This window comes from Protomyctophum parallelum (assembly GCF_964188405.1).
Source record: "Protomyctophum parallelum genome assembly, chromosome: 1".
NCBI lineage: Eukaryota > Metazoa > Chordata > Actinopteri > Myctophiformes > Myctophidae > Protomyctophum > Protomyctophum parallelum.
Window position 1 is genome coordinate 96,504,970 of NC_139697.1, and position 18,905 is coordinate 96,523,874.

Here is an 18,905-nt window from a genome sequence, read left to right on the forward strand (position 1 = left end):
TGCAGAGCATCATTGCATTGTCTACAATTTACAATGTCGGCTTTTAGCTTTTCCAGAGCGATTTACAGTAAGCAAGAACAACACCTGGTAATACATCAAATACATAGACGGATGTTATGTTCTTAGCTTACTTATGGTCCTTGATGACTTGATGATTTCTAACAGTAGAACATCTTTGGGAACCAACTGACCCAGAGCACATGGTATGGGGTGAGTCTTAATCGCCTTCGGGCCGGCGTCTGGCGTTCCTGCTCATCCAAACTCGTTGAGGGTTCGGCTACCAGTGTGCGACCTGTGAGTGATGTGGGCGCAGAGGAAATATACTGCAGACCATGTGACCTGGCCTGTAAGGCCTCACTCACACCTAGACACAAGCAAGACACACTTGTGAGACTTGAGAGACGGGTGGCAGCCGGAAATTAGACGGCACCCGGGAGCAGTATGGGTTGGCGCCCCAGCCTGTGTCTTCCGTGAGGAAGAAGCCCAACAAACCCACGGTGAGGCCTTTAGGAGGGCCATTCAAGCCTCAAGCGGAGCCTGCGGCACCACCAAGGGCAAGGTGGAGCCTGCGGAACCGTTGCGGCTCGAGAATCCACCACTCCTGAATAAAGTGCCTGGTGCTGGGAGTCACCTGGTGAGAGCAGGAGTGGACCTGGTGAGACGTAGGAGGGGCCCGGACAGGTGTCAACCCACAGAGCCTAGTCCTTCCATGTGCCAGAATGGTACCTCCCAGTCCCGGCAGAGTAGTTCAGGAGGAACGGATTGTGTGGCCCTGGTTTTTCCCTAATGGGACTTATCGAGGGTAGCTACTGGGACGTAAGTCGGGACTTGATCACTCCCGGCTGGGTCACCTGAGTGAGGGGTATGATGTTGCGAGACCCGAAACCCTGATGACCTTGGGATACATCACTGAGGATACGTCCCAGGTGATGACCTTGGGATACATTACTGAGGATAGGTCCCAGGTGCATCCATTTATGTATGTATTTTGTTATAGTGTCTTGTGTCTTCTGTGTGTTATGGTCGCCTCGATGCATTTCCAATGGGAGTCACATGGTTTCATGACACAACATTGTTGCATGGCTGTCTTCTGCCCTCCCCCCCATGCAACAAGGTTGTTTCTTCAAACCATGTGACTCCCATTGGAAATGCATTGAGGCGGCCATGACACACAGGACACACAGGACACAAGTGTGTCTCGCGTGTGTCTTAGGTGTGCGTGAGGCCTAAGTGATGTGAGCGCAGAGGAACAAACTGTAGACCATGTGACCTGTGAGAGATGCGGGCGCAGAGGAACAATAAACTGCAGACCACGTCAACCTGAATGAATACCCGGTGTTGCCCGGTGTTATGGGGCTCCCAATGGGATGCATGGCCTGCTGTCTGTGGATGGATGTTATGGATGTTATGGGGCTCCCAATGGGATGCATGGCCTGCTGTCTGTGGATGGATGTTATGGATGTTATGGGGCTCCCAATGGGATGCATGGCCTGCTGTCTGTGGATGGATGGCGATACAGTACAGTAATTAGTTTGTTCCGTGTACATTGCTGAAAAGTGGCTCCTATTCATCAATTCTGTTCACATTTTGTTCTCAGCCAATTCTACAGTAATTAATTGACTTCTAGAGTGTACAACACTGTAAATCATGTTGAGCTGCATTCTGGCTAAAGAGCACTTTGTTGTCAATATTAAATTAGGCCTATATGTTTGGGTTGCAATCGGTAACATAATCGTTTTATTTGTTTTTGTTTTTTTGGGACCACTAAAACGTTATCCAATCTGTATGGCAGAGTATGTTAATACAGTACAACAATATAACATAACTATACGATTAAGAAGTAGTCTTCCTGCTCTTCCATTGAGAAATACATTCTGTGGTCGTGGAACACCACTAACTGGTCAAAGAGCAATATATCCTTGCTCAAATGATTCAAATGTACAGTACGTACTGTAAATTCCTACATGTACATATAGTGTTTGTATTTGTTTACATGTATTATTGTGTTAATTATTTATACCGGTATGCCAATTATGTTGATGAATTGAATACACACAGTACCACAATGGAAACAAGTCCATAGGGTTTTTGTGTTCACATTTCTGACAAAAAAAGTACCTAATCAAACAATCAATCAATCATTCAATCAAAAGGAGCTTTCCGTATCACTCAAATAGTAGAAACTCGAAGTCTGGAATCCTGGACAGAACATTCAAAGTTACGCAGAATCCTTGGTTTCTACACTCCCTCTGCCAACCTGGGAAGAGCAACGGACTGACCTCATGCTTCCTTCAATGTATGAGGAGTCCAAGCCGTTTCTTTTCACCTGGCGGGGGAGTAGTTTCCCCCGGTTGGACATAGCCCGTGAAAGGAACACCAACCAGTTCCTTTCCCCTCCATCAGGCCCCCCGGCTGACCAGGGCGAGGCAGTATAGAGACCAGGATTACTGCATGTTTCTTTTTGTGAGGGCACCTACCCTAGGGGACACGGGGAGAACATGTGAGGGCACCTACCCTAGGGGACACGGGGAGAACATGTGAGGGCACCTACCCTAGGGGACACGGGGAGAACATGTGAGGGTACCTACCCTAGGGGACACGGGGAGAACATGTGAGGGCACCTACCCTAGGGGACACGGGGAGAACATGTGAGGGCACCTACCCTAGGGGACACAGGGAGAACATGTGAGGGTACCTACCCTAGGGGACACGGGGAGAACATGTGAGGGCACCTACCCTAGGGGACACGGGGAGAACATGCAAACTCCACACAGAAAGGCCCCTTTCGCCAACCCTCCCTCGGGTCTGCCTACACCCCCAGCCAGTGTAAAATACCCGGTAACCTGAGACCTCTCGTGGCTTATTGCTTTTCTAAAACGGTTACAAACATATAGCAATATTAACCTAATAAAACTATTGAATTCACAAAAGTAGCTACGCTTTGCACCACCAGAGCGAGCCACATAACTTCCTTGTTGTGCTCAGCAAGTATGCTATGTGACGGGAGAATAGTGCTTGATGTCTTTACAGGGCTGTCTGGAGCCACATATTCACAGTCATATGAGCCGGGCGGTGCTTACACGCCCGCACGGCATGTTTTTTTAAAGCAATCAAGCCCTCCCCTTCCCCAGTACAGCTGGAATCACCTGCGAATGATGTAAAGTGATTGAAGGAGTGGGTTATCGGTGGAATTTACACCGGTCACGTGACGGTAACCAGCCAATCAGAATCAAGTATTGGGACTACCCGTTTTAGAATGCAGATTTAACTATACTTTAAACAGGCGGGAAACATTACAAAAAAGAAAATGGCCCTCTTTTTTTCTTGCAGATTTACAAGCTCACAACACATCGTGAGCATGTAAGGCTATATAGCCTACTTATAGCCTCACGGCTCAAAGGTCAGGAGGTCGTCTCCTGCGTCCATAGTGTGAGGCAGTACAGTAAGTTAAGTACACCCCCTGGACATGACACTAGTATGTCACAGGGACGCTGAGCCGTGTGCACACCAGCTGTTTCATGCCGTGTGTGAAGGCTTTAACCCGTTTAGATCTGAGAACGATTCTAGAAATGTCTTCTAAATCCTGACAGTTTTCTGAAAAAGCTATGTTTGTATGTCAGTCTTTCTTCGATTTTTCAAAAATAGCAGATCTACAAGCTCATAGCGCGCCACTCGGTGGCGCGCTATGAGCTTGTAGATCTGCTATTTTTCAATAGCTAAAGCATAATGCTAACACCAAACAGGGTTCCCGTGCTAAATGGTTTAAGTGGCTGTGGAGATTTAATCGACTATACTGTGCGTTGCCTGCGTCGCTGCTCCAGCGGGGGTTAATGACGCCGACGCATAGATCAATAGTACACCGACTGCATTAAGCGGGAACCCCTTTTGGTGTTTTAAGCATTATGTCACACTTTAGCTATTGAAAAATGGCAGATCTATACAAGCTCGTAGCGTGGGGTGCCGCGCTACAAGCTTGTAGATCTGCTATTTTTTTGTAATCGTGCAAATGTGGCTTAAACCTTTGAATATACTGTATATATTCTTTCAGAGTGAACATTTTAAACTCAAATCTTCGCTTCTGGGGTGGATCCCTGGAACAACATATTTTCAGATGGGGGTCGGCGGCCAAATACAGATATTTCTGGGGGTCCTTAACAGGAAAAAGGTTGAGCACCACTGACATAGAAACTTTTAGGATAATTTTAGGATAAAAAAAAAAATCGTCCTCAGGTCTAAATGGGTTAAGAAGACCAATGCAAAGTGTAGCCTTGGTCCCATGGGGCTTACTCATCTGCGAAGAGAAAAGCCTGGTCACAAATTACAATATAAGCCAGGCATAAAGTGCATAGCCGGAAATGTCGAGCTGGAACATCCATTTTCCTGAAAAAGAACGACTTCCATTAATTTAAGAAGGTGACAATAATTACGAGAAATAGATGCCGTGAAGACGTTCTGGTCCGCAGAGGAAAAATGGGTCAAAAGAAAAAAAACCTTTTACAATTACAAGAAAAAGATTCAGGTTGTGGTTAGAGTTAGGATTAGACATTTAGAATTTATGTTCATAGCCAGTGTTTTGGGTTGGAAATGAATTATGCATGCATGACTTAGGCCTAGTTGTGTGCCCGGCCGCGTATGGCAGAACATTTTCAAATGGCATTCATAATTGGCGCCCTGATACGTTGATGTCCTCACAAGTATAGGAATACAAAAGTGTGTGTGTGAGACACTGACATGACACCAGCATCACATGGTGGCACATCATGTCATTGAAAGGCTCGTCACGTATGTTCCCTCTGCACTGTGAACATGTAACCTCTACCCACTGAGACACACACACACACACACACACACACACACACACACACACACACACACACACACACACACATTCCCGAGAGGTCAGATCTATTATGGGGCGACACACAAACACACACAGACAATATTTATAGCAGTGTCAATCTTGTCTCCGTTAGCATGGTAATTGGAAATACTGTATATAAACCAGTATTTAGGTGGTCGGCACTACAGATCCAGAAGCCATCTCTCTCTCGCCCCTTCTTTCTGCAGGCCTCACACCGACCGCTCGGTGCCGTGGTTCTCCTTTATTATTTTGTTTAACTGATAATAGAAATACGTTTAGGCTTAGGCATAGTTTTACCGGGGTTAAGTTTAGGTATAGGGTTAGGTTCAGGCATAGTTTTACTGGGGTTAAGTTTAGGTATAGGGTTAGGTTCAGGCATAGTTTTACTGGGGTTAAGTTTAGGTAGGCTATATGGTTAGGTTTAGGCATAGTTTTACTACGGGTAATGTTAGGAATAAGGTTAGGTTTAACCATTTAAGCATCATTTACTTAGGTTACTTTAGGAATACCAGGCTGCGCAGTTCCGCCGGCTGTACGCCCGGGGGCGAGTTGGTAACGGGGCGACACGTCTGGTATTCCACACAACACATTATATAATATGGTCATAAACAGATTCTTACAGGACTACAGTCTCACTTTACATATATTCCATTTTGCAGCCACACATATGGAGGCAATTTCCACAGCGTTTTGCTTTTTTCGACGGTTTGATCTGGTTTATATTGCATTTTAATAACTGTTGTCACACGCCATCGAGGAGGGCTCTATAATTTCCCCCCGGCCTGCGATGTTGCCACAGCTGTATTGTTTAAGTTCATGTGACAATAAGAACCTCAGAACCGTGCCGCTTAGTGGGGCTAAATCTTTTATTATGCTTCATGCAAAGAAGGCCACAAATATGCAATCCTTCACTAGTGGTGGAAAGTAACTAAACTTACATTTACTTGAGTACTGTACTGTACAATCTTTTGATATTTGTGTACTTTACTTGAGCATAGGGCCCTAAATTTCCAATAATTTTACTTCTACTCCACTACATCTCATATCCAAATATATATCAAATACTTTTGTATTTTAGCATTAATTTGCAACAACTTTAGGTACTATAGTTTCAGTACTTTGTAAATTGATTATTACAAAACATACATCAACCACTTCGACCCTACGTACATGTACATTTCGGCAATTTTCAAAAGATTTGTATGCATTTGAAAATCTTGTGAAACGGGACAGTCTATACATAATGAGTACTTTTCTACTACTACTTTTAGTACTTGAATTACATTTTGATACCTACAGTATACTTTAATCAAGTACATTTAGAATGCTGGACCTTTACGTGTAACAGAGTATTTCTATGTTGCAGTATTGATACAGTACTTTTTCCTGCGCTGGATGGTAGTCTTTCTACCGAGCAATCTCCGTTCCTACTCTCACCTATGGTCATGAAGTGTTCCTACTCTCACCTATGGTCATGAAGTGTTCCTACTCTCACCTATGGTCATGAAGTGTTCCTACTCTCACCTATGGTCATGAAGTGTTCCTACTCTCACCTATGGTCATGAAGTGTTCCTACTCTCACCTATGGTCATGAAGTGTTCCTACTCTCACCTATGGTCATGAAGTGTTCCTACTCTCACCTATGGTCATGAAGTGTTCCTACTCTCACCTATGGTCATGAAGTGTTCCTACTCTCACCTATGGTCATGAAGTGTTCCTACTCTCACCTATGGTCATGAAGTGTTCCTACTCTCACCTATGGTCATGAAGTGTTCCTACTCTCACCTATGGTCATGAAGTGTTCCTACTCTCACCTATGGTCATGAAGTGTTCCTACTCTCACCTATGGTCATGAAGTGTGGGTCATGACCGAAATAATAGGGTCGCGAAAGCAAGAGGTCGAAAAGAGTTTTCTTCGACGGGTGGCTGCAGAGATAGGGTGAGAAGTTCAGTCATGAGAGAGAGACTCAGAGTAGAGGATTCCGTCGTTCTTCCGGGTTCTTGGAAACGCCCCCCAGCCACTGCGTTTAGTTTTACTGAAGTTAGGTTTATAGGTATTGTTTACTGAGGTTAGGTTTAGGTGTAGTTTTACTGAGGTTAAGGTTAGGGTTAGGGTTAGGTTTAGGTATAGTTTTACCGAGGTTAAGGTTAGGTAAAGGTATAGTTTTACTGAGGTTAAGGTTAGGGTTAGGGTTAGGTTTAGGTATAGTTTTACTGAGGTTAAGGTTAGGGTTAGGTATAGTTTTACTGAGGTTAAGGTTAGGTTTAGGTATAGTTTTACTGAGGTTAAGGTTAGGGTTAGGGTTAGGTATAGTTTTCCTGAGGTTAAGGTTAGGGTTAGGGTTAGGTATAGTTTTACTGAGGTTAGGGTTAGGCTGTCAGTCACAGCGCACCTTCTACGTCACTCTGTACTCAACCCGTTGAAGAAACCATGCTCGCGGTTAGGACGCCTCTCGGGCGTCTCCCTAGGGACGTCCCCGAGGCACGTCCCACTGGGAGGAGACCCCGGGGCAGACCAAGGATCACGTCCCACTGGGAGGAGACCCCGGGGCAGACCAAGGCACAGTTGGAGGAAACACATCGACTCACTGGCTTTGGAACTTCTCGGGATGCCCCAGAAGGAAGTCACTAATGTTGCTCGGGAGAGGGAAGTCTCTCTGCTCTCTGGTGGAGCTGTTGCCCCCGCGACCCGACTACGGATAAGCGGTTGAAGATGGATGGATGGATGGATGGTAGTCCCTAGAGGGTATGCACATGACATGAAAAACAATCTGATTGCATTAAACAATGTCAAATGATGTTAAACTCACTTTTCCACTCGATTTGCCCTTCACTTCATACCCTCTATACATCATTGGCTGTGGTGCTTTCTTATAATGCTTATAGTGTCGGACATAGCCGATCTACAAGCCCATACCGCGTTGCAATGTGATGTCCTGTGTGAGCTTGTAGGTCTGCTGTTTGAGGGGGGACTGCCCGTAACTCCTACAGTCCCGTTACTCCGACAACGTGGCATCGTGGCTGCGGTAACGCGGCGAGTCGCACCAACGCTTCGTCGAAATAACGAGCCGTCGGGAACAATGACACGGCACCGGTTTAGGCATGAGACCTCAAGATACTGACCCCTTACAACTAAACGGTACAAACAGGGTTAAAACACAATTATTCATATTGATTTGTTTCTTTTGCAATGTACCTTTATTTGTTTTACTTGCCATAATAACTTTACAAATGCATATAAGTGCTTTCCCTCCTTCCATTAGAAATGGTTACAACAATGCTCATCGTCCACGGTCAGTTTACCAACACACTCTACAGAAACGTGATAGCAGAGGGTCATCCATTGCAGAGGGTCATCCATTTGTCCGTACACGACTTGGTCTTTTCGCTTCTTTTATACACACTGTTCTAATGTTCTTAGAATTCTTATCATGAGACCAATTACTGCATTTCAAGTCTCCAGGTGTTCTTCAGAATATGTATGGCACTTATTTACTTATGGAACATTAGGAGTCCACTAGTACTGGTGGTTCTCAAATGGACCCCCTCAACTCTGAGTGTACGAATGGACCCGCAAAATGGGTCCATTTGGTTCCATTCGTACACTCTCTGAGTTACAGACCTGTCACGGTCATTCAGGGCCCTTTCTGGTAATATTATTATTATCTGCTCATTTTGTATGTCTGTGGCAGACAATTCTTAACTTATGTCAATGTTGTCCACCACAAGCCAGCATTATATGTGTCAGGGTCACTGGTTTTACTTTACACTACCAGCTGTCCAGGAGGAGGAGGAGGAGACAGCAAAAAGTAAATATGTTTTCAAGCTATGAAGGAAAGATGTGAGGCTACCGTCCCCCACAGCTCTATCTGGTCGATCAGCATTATTCACATTATTTAGCAAGTAGAAAAACGACAGCATCGTCGATACATTAAACAACACTTCATTGTCACACACAACGTTACAAAACAGAATACAAAAGAAAAGAAGAAGAAGAAGAAGAAAAGAAAAAGAAAAACAGAGCTAAAAATCAGTCCCTTTTCAAATTCATCCGCCTGGCTGGTTTGTGGGTGACCAAAACAAAAGCCGGGACCGATGGGGCAGTGTGCTGTAGAAAGGTCCGGAGCCCATATGGGCTCAAACGCGTCCAGAAATCTCTCCGGTTTGCCTTCACTCTATCGAACTTCAACCCGTTTGCGGTCCCCCTGGGCCGGGGGCTGGGCCGGGGGCTGGGCCGGGCCGGGCTGGGGTGAGGCCGCCACTGGCCATAAGGGGAGGGAAGGGAACTATCGCCGCCCGTTGTCTTCAACATTTTTGAGAGAGATGAAGCAGGGACCCTCCCGACTAATGTCAAAGTGTATGTTTTCGGACATTTAACCACTTAAAAACCCTCAATATTTTGTGAACTTGACCTTTGGCTTGGTACTTGGTCTGCTCTTAACCCGACCCCTGTACACCAAACCTCTTCGCCGACAGCTTGTAGATCTGCTATTTTCAACCAACGTTCCCCCCCCCCCCCCCAGAACAGGGATGCGAGGGGTTCAATTGGTTCATGTAAAAATAAATGCTACAAAATAAAGTGTCCTATCGCTCAAAGATTTGGTTGGCACTCCTGCAGTATCTCTGAGGACCCCCATAAGGGTCCCGGACCCCCTGTTGAAGGCCCCGGACCCACACAAGACCACGGTCTGAAATAGCTCCTCACACTACAGTCTGGATATATCAACATGCCAGAATGAGAAATACTGAGGACGAGCAAGTACGGCTGCAACCCTAATTGACTTAACCGATATTTAAAAAGAATAATCAATTATAAATATTTCATTAAAATAGTCGATTAGTAAAACAATCCCTATTTCGGGCATTATATTAAGGCGTCAAAAGTTAAAAGAAAACATAATGTTCAACAGATCTACAAGCTCTCCAATGCGTTGCACGAGAGCGTGTACTGTAGAATTTTCAACGTATTCTTTGGGATTATTCGATTCATCGAAAAAGTAATCGATGGAATAACCGCTAAGAAAATAATAAATCCACAGTGGCAGCCCTACAAATAGCAGATCTACAAACCCTACCAATAGCAGATCTACCAAAATCCGCCGTTTAATTTGTTTGTTGTTCCTCGACAAATATTGAAACTGTATAAATTAGCATTTGTTTTCCTTCTCTTCTGTGGGTACCACATACGTACAGTATCAATTCGGAGGGGGGGGTTCTTGTTGGCACGAAAATGTTTGAGAACCGAGCGTCGAGCAACATCCGCTGTGAGAACAGCAGCAGAGCAGACGCACAGGGCGGCGGAACGTATGTGTGAACGGTCTGTGTGTGTGTGTCCTGGCGTTGTGAACGGTCTGTGCGTGTGTGTCCTGGCGTTGTGAACGGTCTGTGCGTGTGTGTCCTTGTGTTGTGAACGGTCTGTGCGTGTGTGTCCTGGTGTTGTGAACGGTCTGTGCGTGTGTGTCCTGGCGGTGTGAACGGTCTGTGCGTGTGTGTCCTGGCGTTGTGAACGGTCTGTGCGTGTGTGTCCTTGTGTTGTGAACGGGGTCTGTGCGTGTGTGTCCTGGCGGTGTGAACGGTCTGTGCGTGTGTGTCCTCACTGTCCTGGCGGTGTGAACGGTCTGTGCGTGTGTGTCCTCACTGTCCTGGCGGTGTGAACGGTCTGTGCGTGTGCGTCCTGGTGTTGTGAACGGTCTGTATCCTGTGTCCTGTAGGGTGACCAGTCAGTGGGACAGTCCAGTCATTTCCAAGACATTTCAGGCGTCCCACAAATCGAGACGCCGTCCCACATTGTGACGGGCAGACAGACAGCAGTGCTCAAATGCCGTGAACAGTTAGTCCCCTAATAGTTGTCCTTCTGTTGTAAAGCCCCCGATTCGTGCAATATGTGACTTTTAAGCATGTTAAAATAACATGAGAAATATCCCCTTAAGGCTACAGACAGTACCAAAGTCGTCTATACCACCCATGACCGAAAATTTGCATTTTAAAACAAAACGTGAGACGCCAGAGGGGTTTAATAACAAAATAATAGGCCAATAGTAGAGCCTATATGGTCGAATATGACCATATCACATCAAGGCAATTACTTAAAGTAATAAGTTGGTACCCGCGTCCCGTCCCCACTTGTCCCACGCAAGTGATACTTCTGTCCCTAAAATGACCCGTTTGGATCCGGTCACCCTGGTTGTCCTGGCGGTGTGAAAGGTCTATGCGTGAGTCCGTCCGTCCTCGGCGCGGCGGTGCGAAGGCCCCTCAGTAGGTGGCGTCCTCGTAGGTGTCGGTGCGCAGGCAGAACAGGATGCCCCCTCCCAGCATGAAGATGGTGGCCCCCCAGCCCAGGCCGTAGCCCCAGTTGAACTCGTGGTAGGTCTGCAGGACCGTCCCGTCGATGAACTTGATGGGGTAGAGGACCAGCGCGCACGACTGCAGCACCACTGCAAACAACGACAAACAACACAAATACATCAAATATGATGAGTTGGTACCCTGACCTCACACAAAAAGAACACATGCTGTGTAATCCTGGTCTCTATACTGCCTCCCCCTGGTCAGCCGGGGAGCCTGACGGAGGGGAAATAAAGGAACTGGTTGGTATAAAACGTGTTCCTTCCACGCGCCACGTCCAACCATGGGAACGTATACAGAAGTGGTTTGGACGCTCATGCACTGAAGGAAGCATGAGGTCAGTCCGTTGGAGTGTAGAGCCCAGGATTACATTAGATAATTGACACTGGATGAAAAAAAATGGGTTAAGAAATTGTGGGATAAAAAATAAACAAATTAACTGTAATGTAACGTTCCTCTTCTACCCCGGATTTGAACCCAGTTTCGTTGCGCAGTGCCGATTCTTTTTTGTTACCACTGAGCTAATAAAGCCTGCCTGCTTGCTCGGGGGATACATTGAATCTTGTGGTTTTTTTAATCCTCTTAGCAGACCTTGTATTGAACTGTACTTTCCTGCGCTTGTTCTGCAAACAGTTACGTTTTCAATCAATCAATCAATCAATCCAACAGTGCAGTATGATGAAGTAGTAGGGCATCAAACATGGAGATAAGACGTTCGACAGCAGCGATATGTCAAAGTAGCCAAACAGAGATGCTTTGACACTTCACATTCTCCAGCCGTCAGGTAAACAAGACAGTGGTCTCGTGTGACGTCGACTTCCATCCGTCAGAGCCTCCCAAGTTCCGCATTCAGACAAGCACATGGACGGCGGTTGCTCAGGGGCGAAAAGGGGACGATGATATCATCTCGAGTAGAAGCGGCTAAAAGATAAAATCTAGGCTGATCTACAATTCCCGTAACAGACCATCCAATGAGGAAATGAAGGATTTTTTTTTTTTACGGGCCCGTCTAAATAACTAGTTTAAAAACAGGAATTGTGTCAAAAACAAAGGCACGGATCAAGATACACCAGGCCCAATTACTCCATATCGGCTTCCCATCAACTCTTTAACCCATTCTGAACGGGCACCCATTTTGGTGTCAGCATTGTGTTGTGCTTTAGCTATTGAAAAATAGCAGATCTACAAGCTCAATCGCGCCACCAAGTGGCGCGATACGAGCTTGTAGGTCTGCTATTTTTGAAAAAAATCGAAGAACGACTGACATTTTTAGAATCTGATCTCAGGTCAGAATGGGTTCATCAGACCAGTGTGTGTCCAGTGGAAACCTCGTATGAATCTGATCTCAGGTCAGAATGGGTTAACGGAACTCAACTTTTTTTTCCGTGCCGTTGCTCTTTATCAGTAGCGAAGTACATTTCATCGCTGTCGGCCAGAAGCGATCTGTATCTCCTTAGTTTAGTTTAGATTTTTTAGTTTTAGTTCATCCTATTATTACGTCATACAAAAGCAAGAAAAGTAGCAGATCTACAAGCTCAAAACGTGGCGTGAAGTGACACGCTTTGAGCTTATATATCTGTTTTTGTTTTTGTTTTTTTTATTCTGAAAAGTAACACTACAGTTTTGGACATTTATCACCCGACAATTTACTTAAGTACTGTGCTTAAGTACATTTTTAACTGTACTAACGTTCCAAAGACAGATATTGTGCTTTTGACTCCACTACATTTCTAGGAAGGGAGAAAAAAAATAAGTACATTATGAATTAAACACTTATTTTCACCCTATTTAAGGCCTATTATATTATAGCGAAAATGGCAGATGTACAAGCTCACAACACGTTGCAATGTGACACATTGTGCATTGCAATACAGCAATGCACAGATATAAAAATATATATATATATACTTTGTAATTTGCACATTTGAATACATAGTATTTTAACCCATTCTGACCGGGCACCCATTTTGGTGTTAGCATCATGTTATGCTTTAGCTATTTAAAAATAGCAGATCTACAAGCTCATATCGCGCCACCGAGTGGCGCGATATGAGCTTGTAGGTCTGCTATTTTTGAGAAATCGAAGAACGACTGACATTTTTAGAATCTGATCTCAGGTCAGAATGGGTTAAAAAGCATGTAGCCTACTTTTGAATACTTACACATGTACTCCTCCAGTACATAATTTGTATCAATACTTTTTACTCAAGCACTTTGTCCGCCCACTGCTCTTTTTCAGGCATATGCAGAGTGTCAGAGAGGCAGGGGCTGAGATCCCATAAGAGGGCACTTTTGGCCCAACATAGCGAAACTAGCGGATCTACAAGCTCTCAACGTGTCACAGCGCGACACATTGTGAGCTTGTAGATCTGCCATTTTCGGGGCACAACCCTGCACTCTTGATCTACTGGAGATGCTCCGGTGGAACGAGTTCAGGAAACTTCGGGAAAAAAAAGAAACAAAACATCTCCTGAACGCTGCATGCCTTCTTGTATGGCATGGAAAGGAGAGGAGGGCATTTGCATTTCTTTCACCGTAGTAAACGCAGGTCTGGAGAGGGCAGTTGTTTTACAGACGGATAAAAAGGGCAGGGGCTGAAGCCCCCTTTGTTGTCTTTGTGTGCACGCCCCTGACAGCAGCGTTTCATTTTTCCTTTCCTTCCACCTCCATGCATTCCATTCCATTCCGATCCATTCCAGTGTGCTTGCTTGCGGTTCGACTGTCTAACAATCCACATCAACGTGTTCCACACCACAGAGGTGCAATAACGTTAACCCTGCTATCACACTAATGACTTCTTCTAAAGCCGTCCAAGAGCCAAATCATCTCCCCGTGGAGATTGTGGTTAAATGACTTGGCAGCACTGTGTGCGCAAGTGTGTGTGTGTGAATGTGCACGCAGCACGTGTGTGCGCTATGTGCACAGAGCAGAGGCACATTGTGGTCTGCTAAAATACCGGCGGCTGCGATTCCTTCTCACGTCGGTATAAAGCCGGTGTTGCATGTGATGTGAGGCAGAATGACTCTGGGGGTCATATGCAATCTTTCAAAGGGATATTGCGATTTAATTTCATTTTAACCCATTCTGACCTGAGATCAGATTCATACGAGGTTTCCGCCGGACACACACTGGTCTGATGAACCCATTCTGACCTGAGATCAGATTCTAAAAATGTCAGTCGTTCTTTGATTTTTCAAAAATAGCAGACCTACAAGCTCGTATCGCGCCACTCGGTGGCGCGATATGAGCTTGTAGATCTGCTATTTTTAAATAGCTAAAGCATAACATGATGCTGACACCAAAATGGGTGCCCGTTCAGAATGGGTTAATTTGCGAATGAGAGACAATAAGTCATATTTTGGACAATCCATTAATACCAGGGGGGCAGTCAAGACAGATATTTTGTGAAGCCACAAGGAAATTGGGATTTCCTGAAAGTTCATATAATGGCCTGTTGTGGCGCTGTCATGGGGCCCAAAAAAACCCATAGCCCCATAGAAGTCCATGTATTTGGGCCCAACTTCACCTAGACTGTATTACCTTAATAAACATGGTCATGAATACTTTCTGCTTCCAGTCACTAGTTTAAAGTCTCATTTCTAATGTCATAATATTATTTTTGGAAAATTATTTTAATAATAATAATAATAAATAATTATTGTTTTTTACCATAAAGTCGCGTATGTTCTGAGGGGCGTGGCTACCTTATTGACTTTTATACCACTTAAATGTTATAAAAGATCGGTTTCTCCAGATTGGGTGAATTGCCGATCACCGATTGAGTCATTTGGAGTCAAAATCACGCACACACTAAAAATAAATAAAAATAATCACCAACGTCTTTTTTTTACACCTTTAAGCAGTGATGTGACAATACCAAGTTGATTCTGACAGGCATCGCTAGAACACCTTTTAGCATTAATTAAGACCAATTTGTAACGTCGCACACACACACAATTGAATTTACTGCAGACTCCACAGTTTGAAAAATTGCAGTGGTTCCTTTTCTCCTTTAGCAATTTCCTTTTTTTCTCCATTAATTGCTGGAGGGCGGCCCTGGCGTGCCGTGGTCGCAGCGGTAGCACAAGGCCTCTCAAAGACACAAGGGGGGTTGTGTCATTTCTCATTTCCAAAGCACACTTTCTCTCTCGCCCTCTCTCTGTATCCCTCTGTCTATTTCTCTCTGTTTCTATCCGTCTCTGTTTCCCTCTGTCTCTCTCTGTTTCTCTCTATTTCTCTCTGTCTCTCTCTGTTTCCCTCTGTCTCTCTCTGTTTCCCTCTGTCTCTCTCTGTTTCCCTCTGTCTCTCTCTGTTTCCCTCTGTCTCTCTCTGTTTCTATCTGTCTCTCTCTGTTTCCCTCTGTCTCTCTCTGTGTCTGTCTGTCTCCCTCCGTTTGTCTGTCTCCCTCTCTCTATTTCTCTCTCAGTCTTCCTCTCTCTCTCTCTCTACCCCTCCATCCCTCCCTCCCTCTCTCCTTCTCTCTCCCTCTACCCCTCCATCCCTCCCTACCTCTCTCCTTGTCTCTCCCTCTGTCTCTCCTTCTCTCTCTGCACCACCTTCTCTTCCCTGCTGTAGGACAGATGGAGCGATGAAGACATGTCTTTCTGCTGCCCAGGAATGTGAGTGTGGTGTTGATGCAGCCCAGCCTGGGCTGGCTGGCTGGCTGGCTGCTGAGCTCATATTTCTGGCTGACAAAAACACACGCATACCGCACGCCACTTCCACAGCAAGCTGCACACAGTCAGTCAAGAGAGGAGCTATATACGCTTACTACTAAAAGGGCCGGGGGGGGGGGGGGTTCAAACACTTTGAACCCTAGCGTCATCATCAGTATTCTGGGGCTGTAACGTTTTGGGGCGAGAACAGCCGATCTAACAAGCAGACGACATGACGCTTTGACACGATCAGCTTATAGATGATTGGTAATCAATGTGGTTTTTTTAACGAGTCTTTGAATTTTTTTTTTGGGGGGGGGGGGGGGGTATGCAAGATCGTATCTTGTAAAAGCAAAGCCTGGGCCGCTGGCATAGCGGTCCTGCAAATGCCAGCCTGATGGCGTGTCGTGGCTTCAAATCCCAATCCAAGCGACCTTTTCAGCGTGTAACCCCCCATCTCTCTCTCTCTCTCTCTCTCTCTTCGTTTCCCGTCAGTCTACTGTCCTATCAATAAAAATCACTCGTGTGAAGTGAGGGACGCTCTTAAAATCGTACATCATCCAATAAAAAAATGAATATACTTCCTCATGAATTAATTTCTCAACTTATGTTATCTTTTAACCATGATACAATGCTTAAACAGTTGCACTGTGTTCAGAAGAGTCGATTTGCTCGTCCACATGTCGTAAATGATCCTTTCATTGTCAATGGCAAAATGTGACGGGTCGAAAAAGCTGCATAGAAATCATTCTCATATGAAGTGAGGGGCGCTCTTATTATCGTCACACATCATCACATTCCGGGCCAATCACAATTGGCTTCCTCACTTTTCTTTCATTCCAGGCCAATCACAATAATTGGCGTCTTCAATTTTCTGCCCTCACATTTTTATCAGGACCAGGAGGAGTTATTAAAGCAATAAGCCACACGAGGTCTCAGGTTACCGGGTATTTTATAATGGCTGAGAGGCGTATAGTGAGACACGACGCGTAGCGGAGTACTTTGTATGGGCAATGGTTTACAAAGTCCAGAGAGGTTTTAACACAACCTCCTCCCCGCTGCTGTTCTCTCGTCGGGTCGTGCAGGCAGCTAGCTATAAGGGGAGACATTATTCTAAAAGCCTGGCCCCTTCAGGCAATTACACACACACACACACACACACACAGAAAGGAAAACACTGCATCTGCATGTTTTCACTAAATGGAAAACAGCCAAAGAACAGCCAAAGCCACGGAGATTACGTCCCCTGCAATTTAGAAGCCCATTCACACTGGTCCCTTTGAAAGACTGCCCGGCCCAGATGGACAGAACAAGACAAAGATTACTTGTACGCTAAAAAGAAGGCAGGGGGGGGGGGGGGGGTGGGGGGGGAGACCTGTAAGGGTCCATTGTCCCAACCGCCAGGAGTCACATTAAAGCCTCCGGATTTGTGCTGCCTTTAAAGGTCACAGACTATACTCCTGCGTGTTTGTCTTGTTTATTCCTCGACACACCTGGGCAGGGTCGGAAAAGACCTCCGTTTAGCATGACGTCTCTGTCAGGTGGAAACATTGTAGCGATGGGCTATCGCACACTCGCACACGCACGCGTTTATCGAACGGAAGGTTTGCTTTCCCTATAGCTAAAAGTCGTTCATTGTCCAAAACTGTTTCCGTTTCAGGATTCAAATTCAAGCTCAAAACTCAAGCTCAAAGCGTGTTGCCTTGCACCGCATTTCGAGCTTGTAGATCAGCTTACTTTTGATCCTTTTGTGTGATGCTGAAGTATGAAATAGGACGTTCGTTTAGGAAAAACACAAAAAGTGAAACAATGGAGGTTTCTGCCCGACAACAGCGATAAGTATACATTCAGCCTAGGAGGTAGGAGGTATATATATATATATGTGTATGTGGATTCAATAAACAGGACATCTCTTTGTTACATACTGTACCGTATAGTCCAAATTTGTACTGGGGAAAACTCTGGCAAACGTTATGGTCAGGGCACCACGTTTATAAGTGAGGCTGCGGTTGTGTTTTGACCGCTGTTTGGAAACCATTGCTGTATAATATTGGCTTGACGTTTTGAAGCCAATGCGTCAGTGCTTCCACAGGCAGGCTCGATGTGGGCCTGGGCTCTGGTCTGGCAGCACGTAGACAGCATGCACTCCCCAAAAAAACATCAGTCCTTTTTTTTTTAGTAGCAGTGCTGCTAATGCAGCCCCAGAGCTGCATTAGCAGATACTAAAACTGCTGAAAACACTTTAACCCACCTGCGATCAGATTCTAAAAATGTCTTCTACATTCTGACAGTTTTCTGAAAAAGCCATGTTTCTATGTCAGTCGTTCTTCGATTTTTCAAAAATAGCAGACCTACAAGCTCGTAGCGCGGCACTCGGTGGCGCGCTATGAGCTTGTAGATCTGCTATTTTTCAAAAGCTAAAGCATAACATAATGCTAACACCAAAAGGGGTTCCCGCCGCGAAAGCTTTTTCGTGGCATGTCATTATAGGAACACATTTTCAGAGAATGTTCTAAAAATACAGTAGACTGCAGATCTACAAGCTCACAACGTGTCACAATTTGCGAACCGTTTGTGAGCTCGTAGATCGGCCACTTCAAAGACTCGGTTCCGATTTTCTTTCCAGGCAGTCACGGGGCGGATTCCTGCGTCTACGTACGAGTATCAACAGCCAACGAGCTCCGAGTTCCCCCCCCCCCCCCCCCCGAAGAACAGCGAAGCCATGTTTCCGACAACGGGCGCTCTGATGATTTCTATGCTCTTTGTTTTTAGTTTTTTTTGGTACAAATTAGCCCATTCTGGACAGGAACCCCTTTTGGTGTTTTAACTAAGCATTATGTTATACGTTAGCTATTGAAAAATAGCAGATCTACAAGCTCATAGCGCGCCACCGAGTAGCGCGCTACGAGCTTGTAGGTCTGCTATTTATTTTTAAATCGTGAAAATGTGACACATCTTTGAATATGTATTCTTTCAGAATATATATTTTTTTTAGTGGTGCAACCACTCCAAAGAACAGCAATGTCCGTGTTCACCTATGTGAC

The 18,905-nt window shown here is 45.3% G+C and overlaps 1 protein-coding gene across 2 annotated transcripts in view; it reads right to left on the bottom strand.

Annotated features, from left to right (window-relative positions):
- Positions 1-18,905, bottom strand: part of LOC310866910 (transmembrane protein 47-like) — a 217,382-nt gene that overhangs the window by 176,645 nt on the left and 21,832 nt on the right. Inside the window, exon 3 of one of the 2 annotated variants that reach the window (XR_014569968.1) lies at positions 10,134-11,295. Coding sequence is in view for 1 of the 2 variants with exons in the window: in XM_083776706.1 (XP_083632832.1) it covers positions 11,114-11,295 (182 nt within the window). In the remaining variant the exon portion in view is untranslated. Of the gene's footprint in view, positions 1-8,372; positions 11,296-18,905 lie in introns of those variants that run through there. The other variant, XM_083776706.1, reaches the window with a different exon arrangement.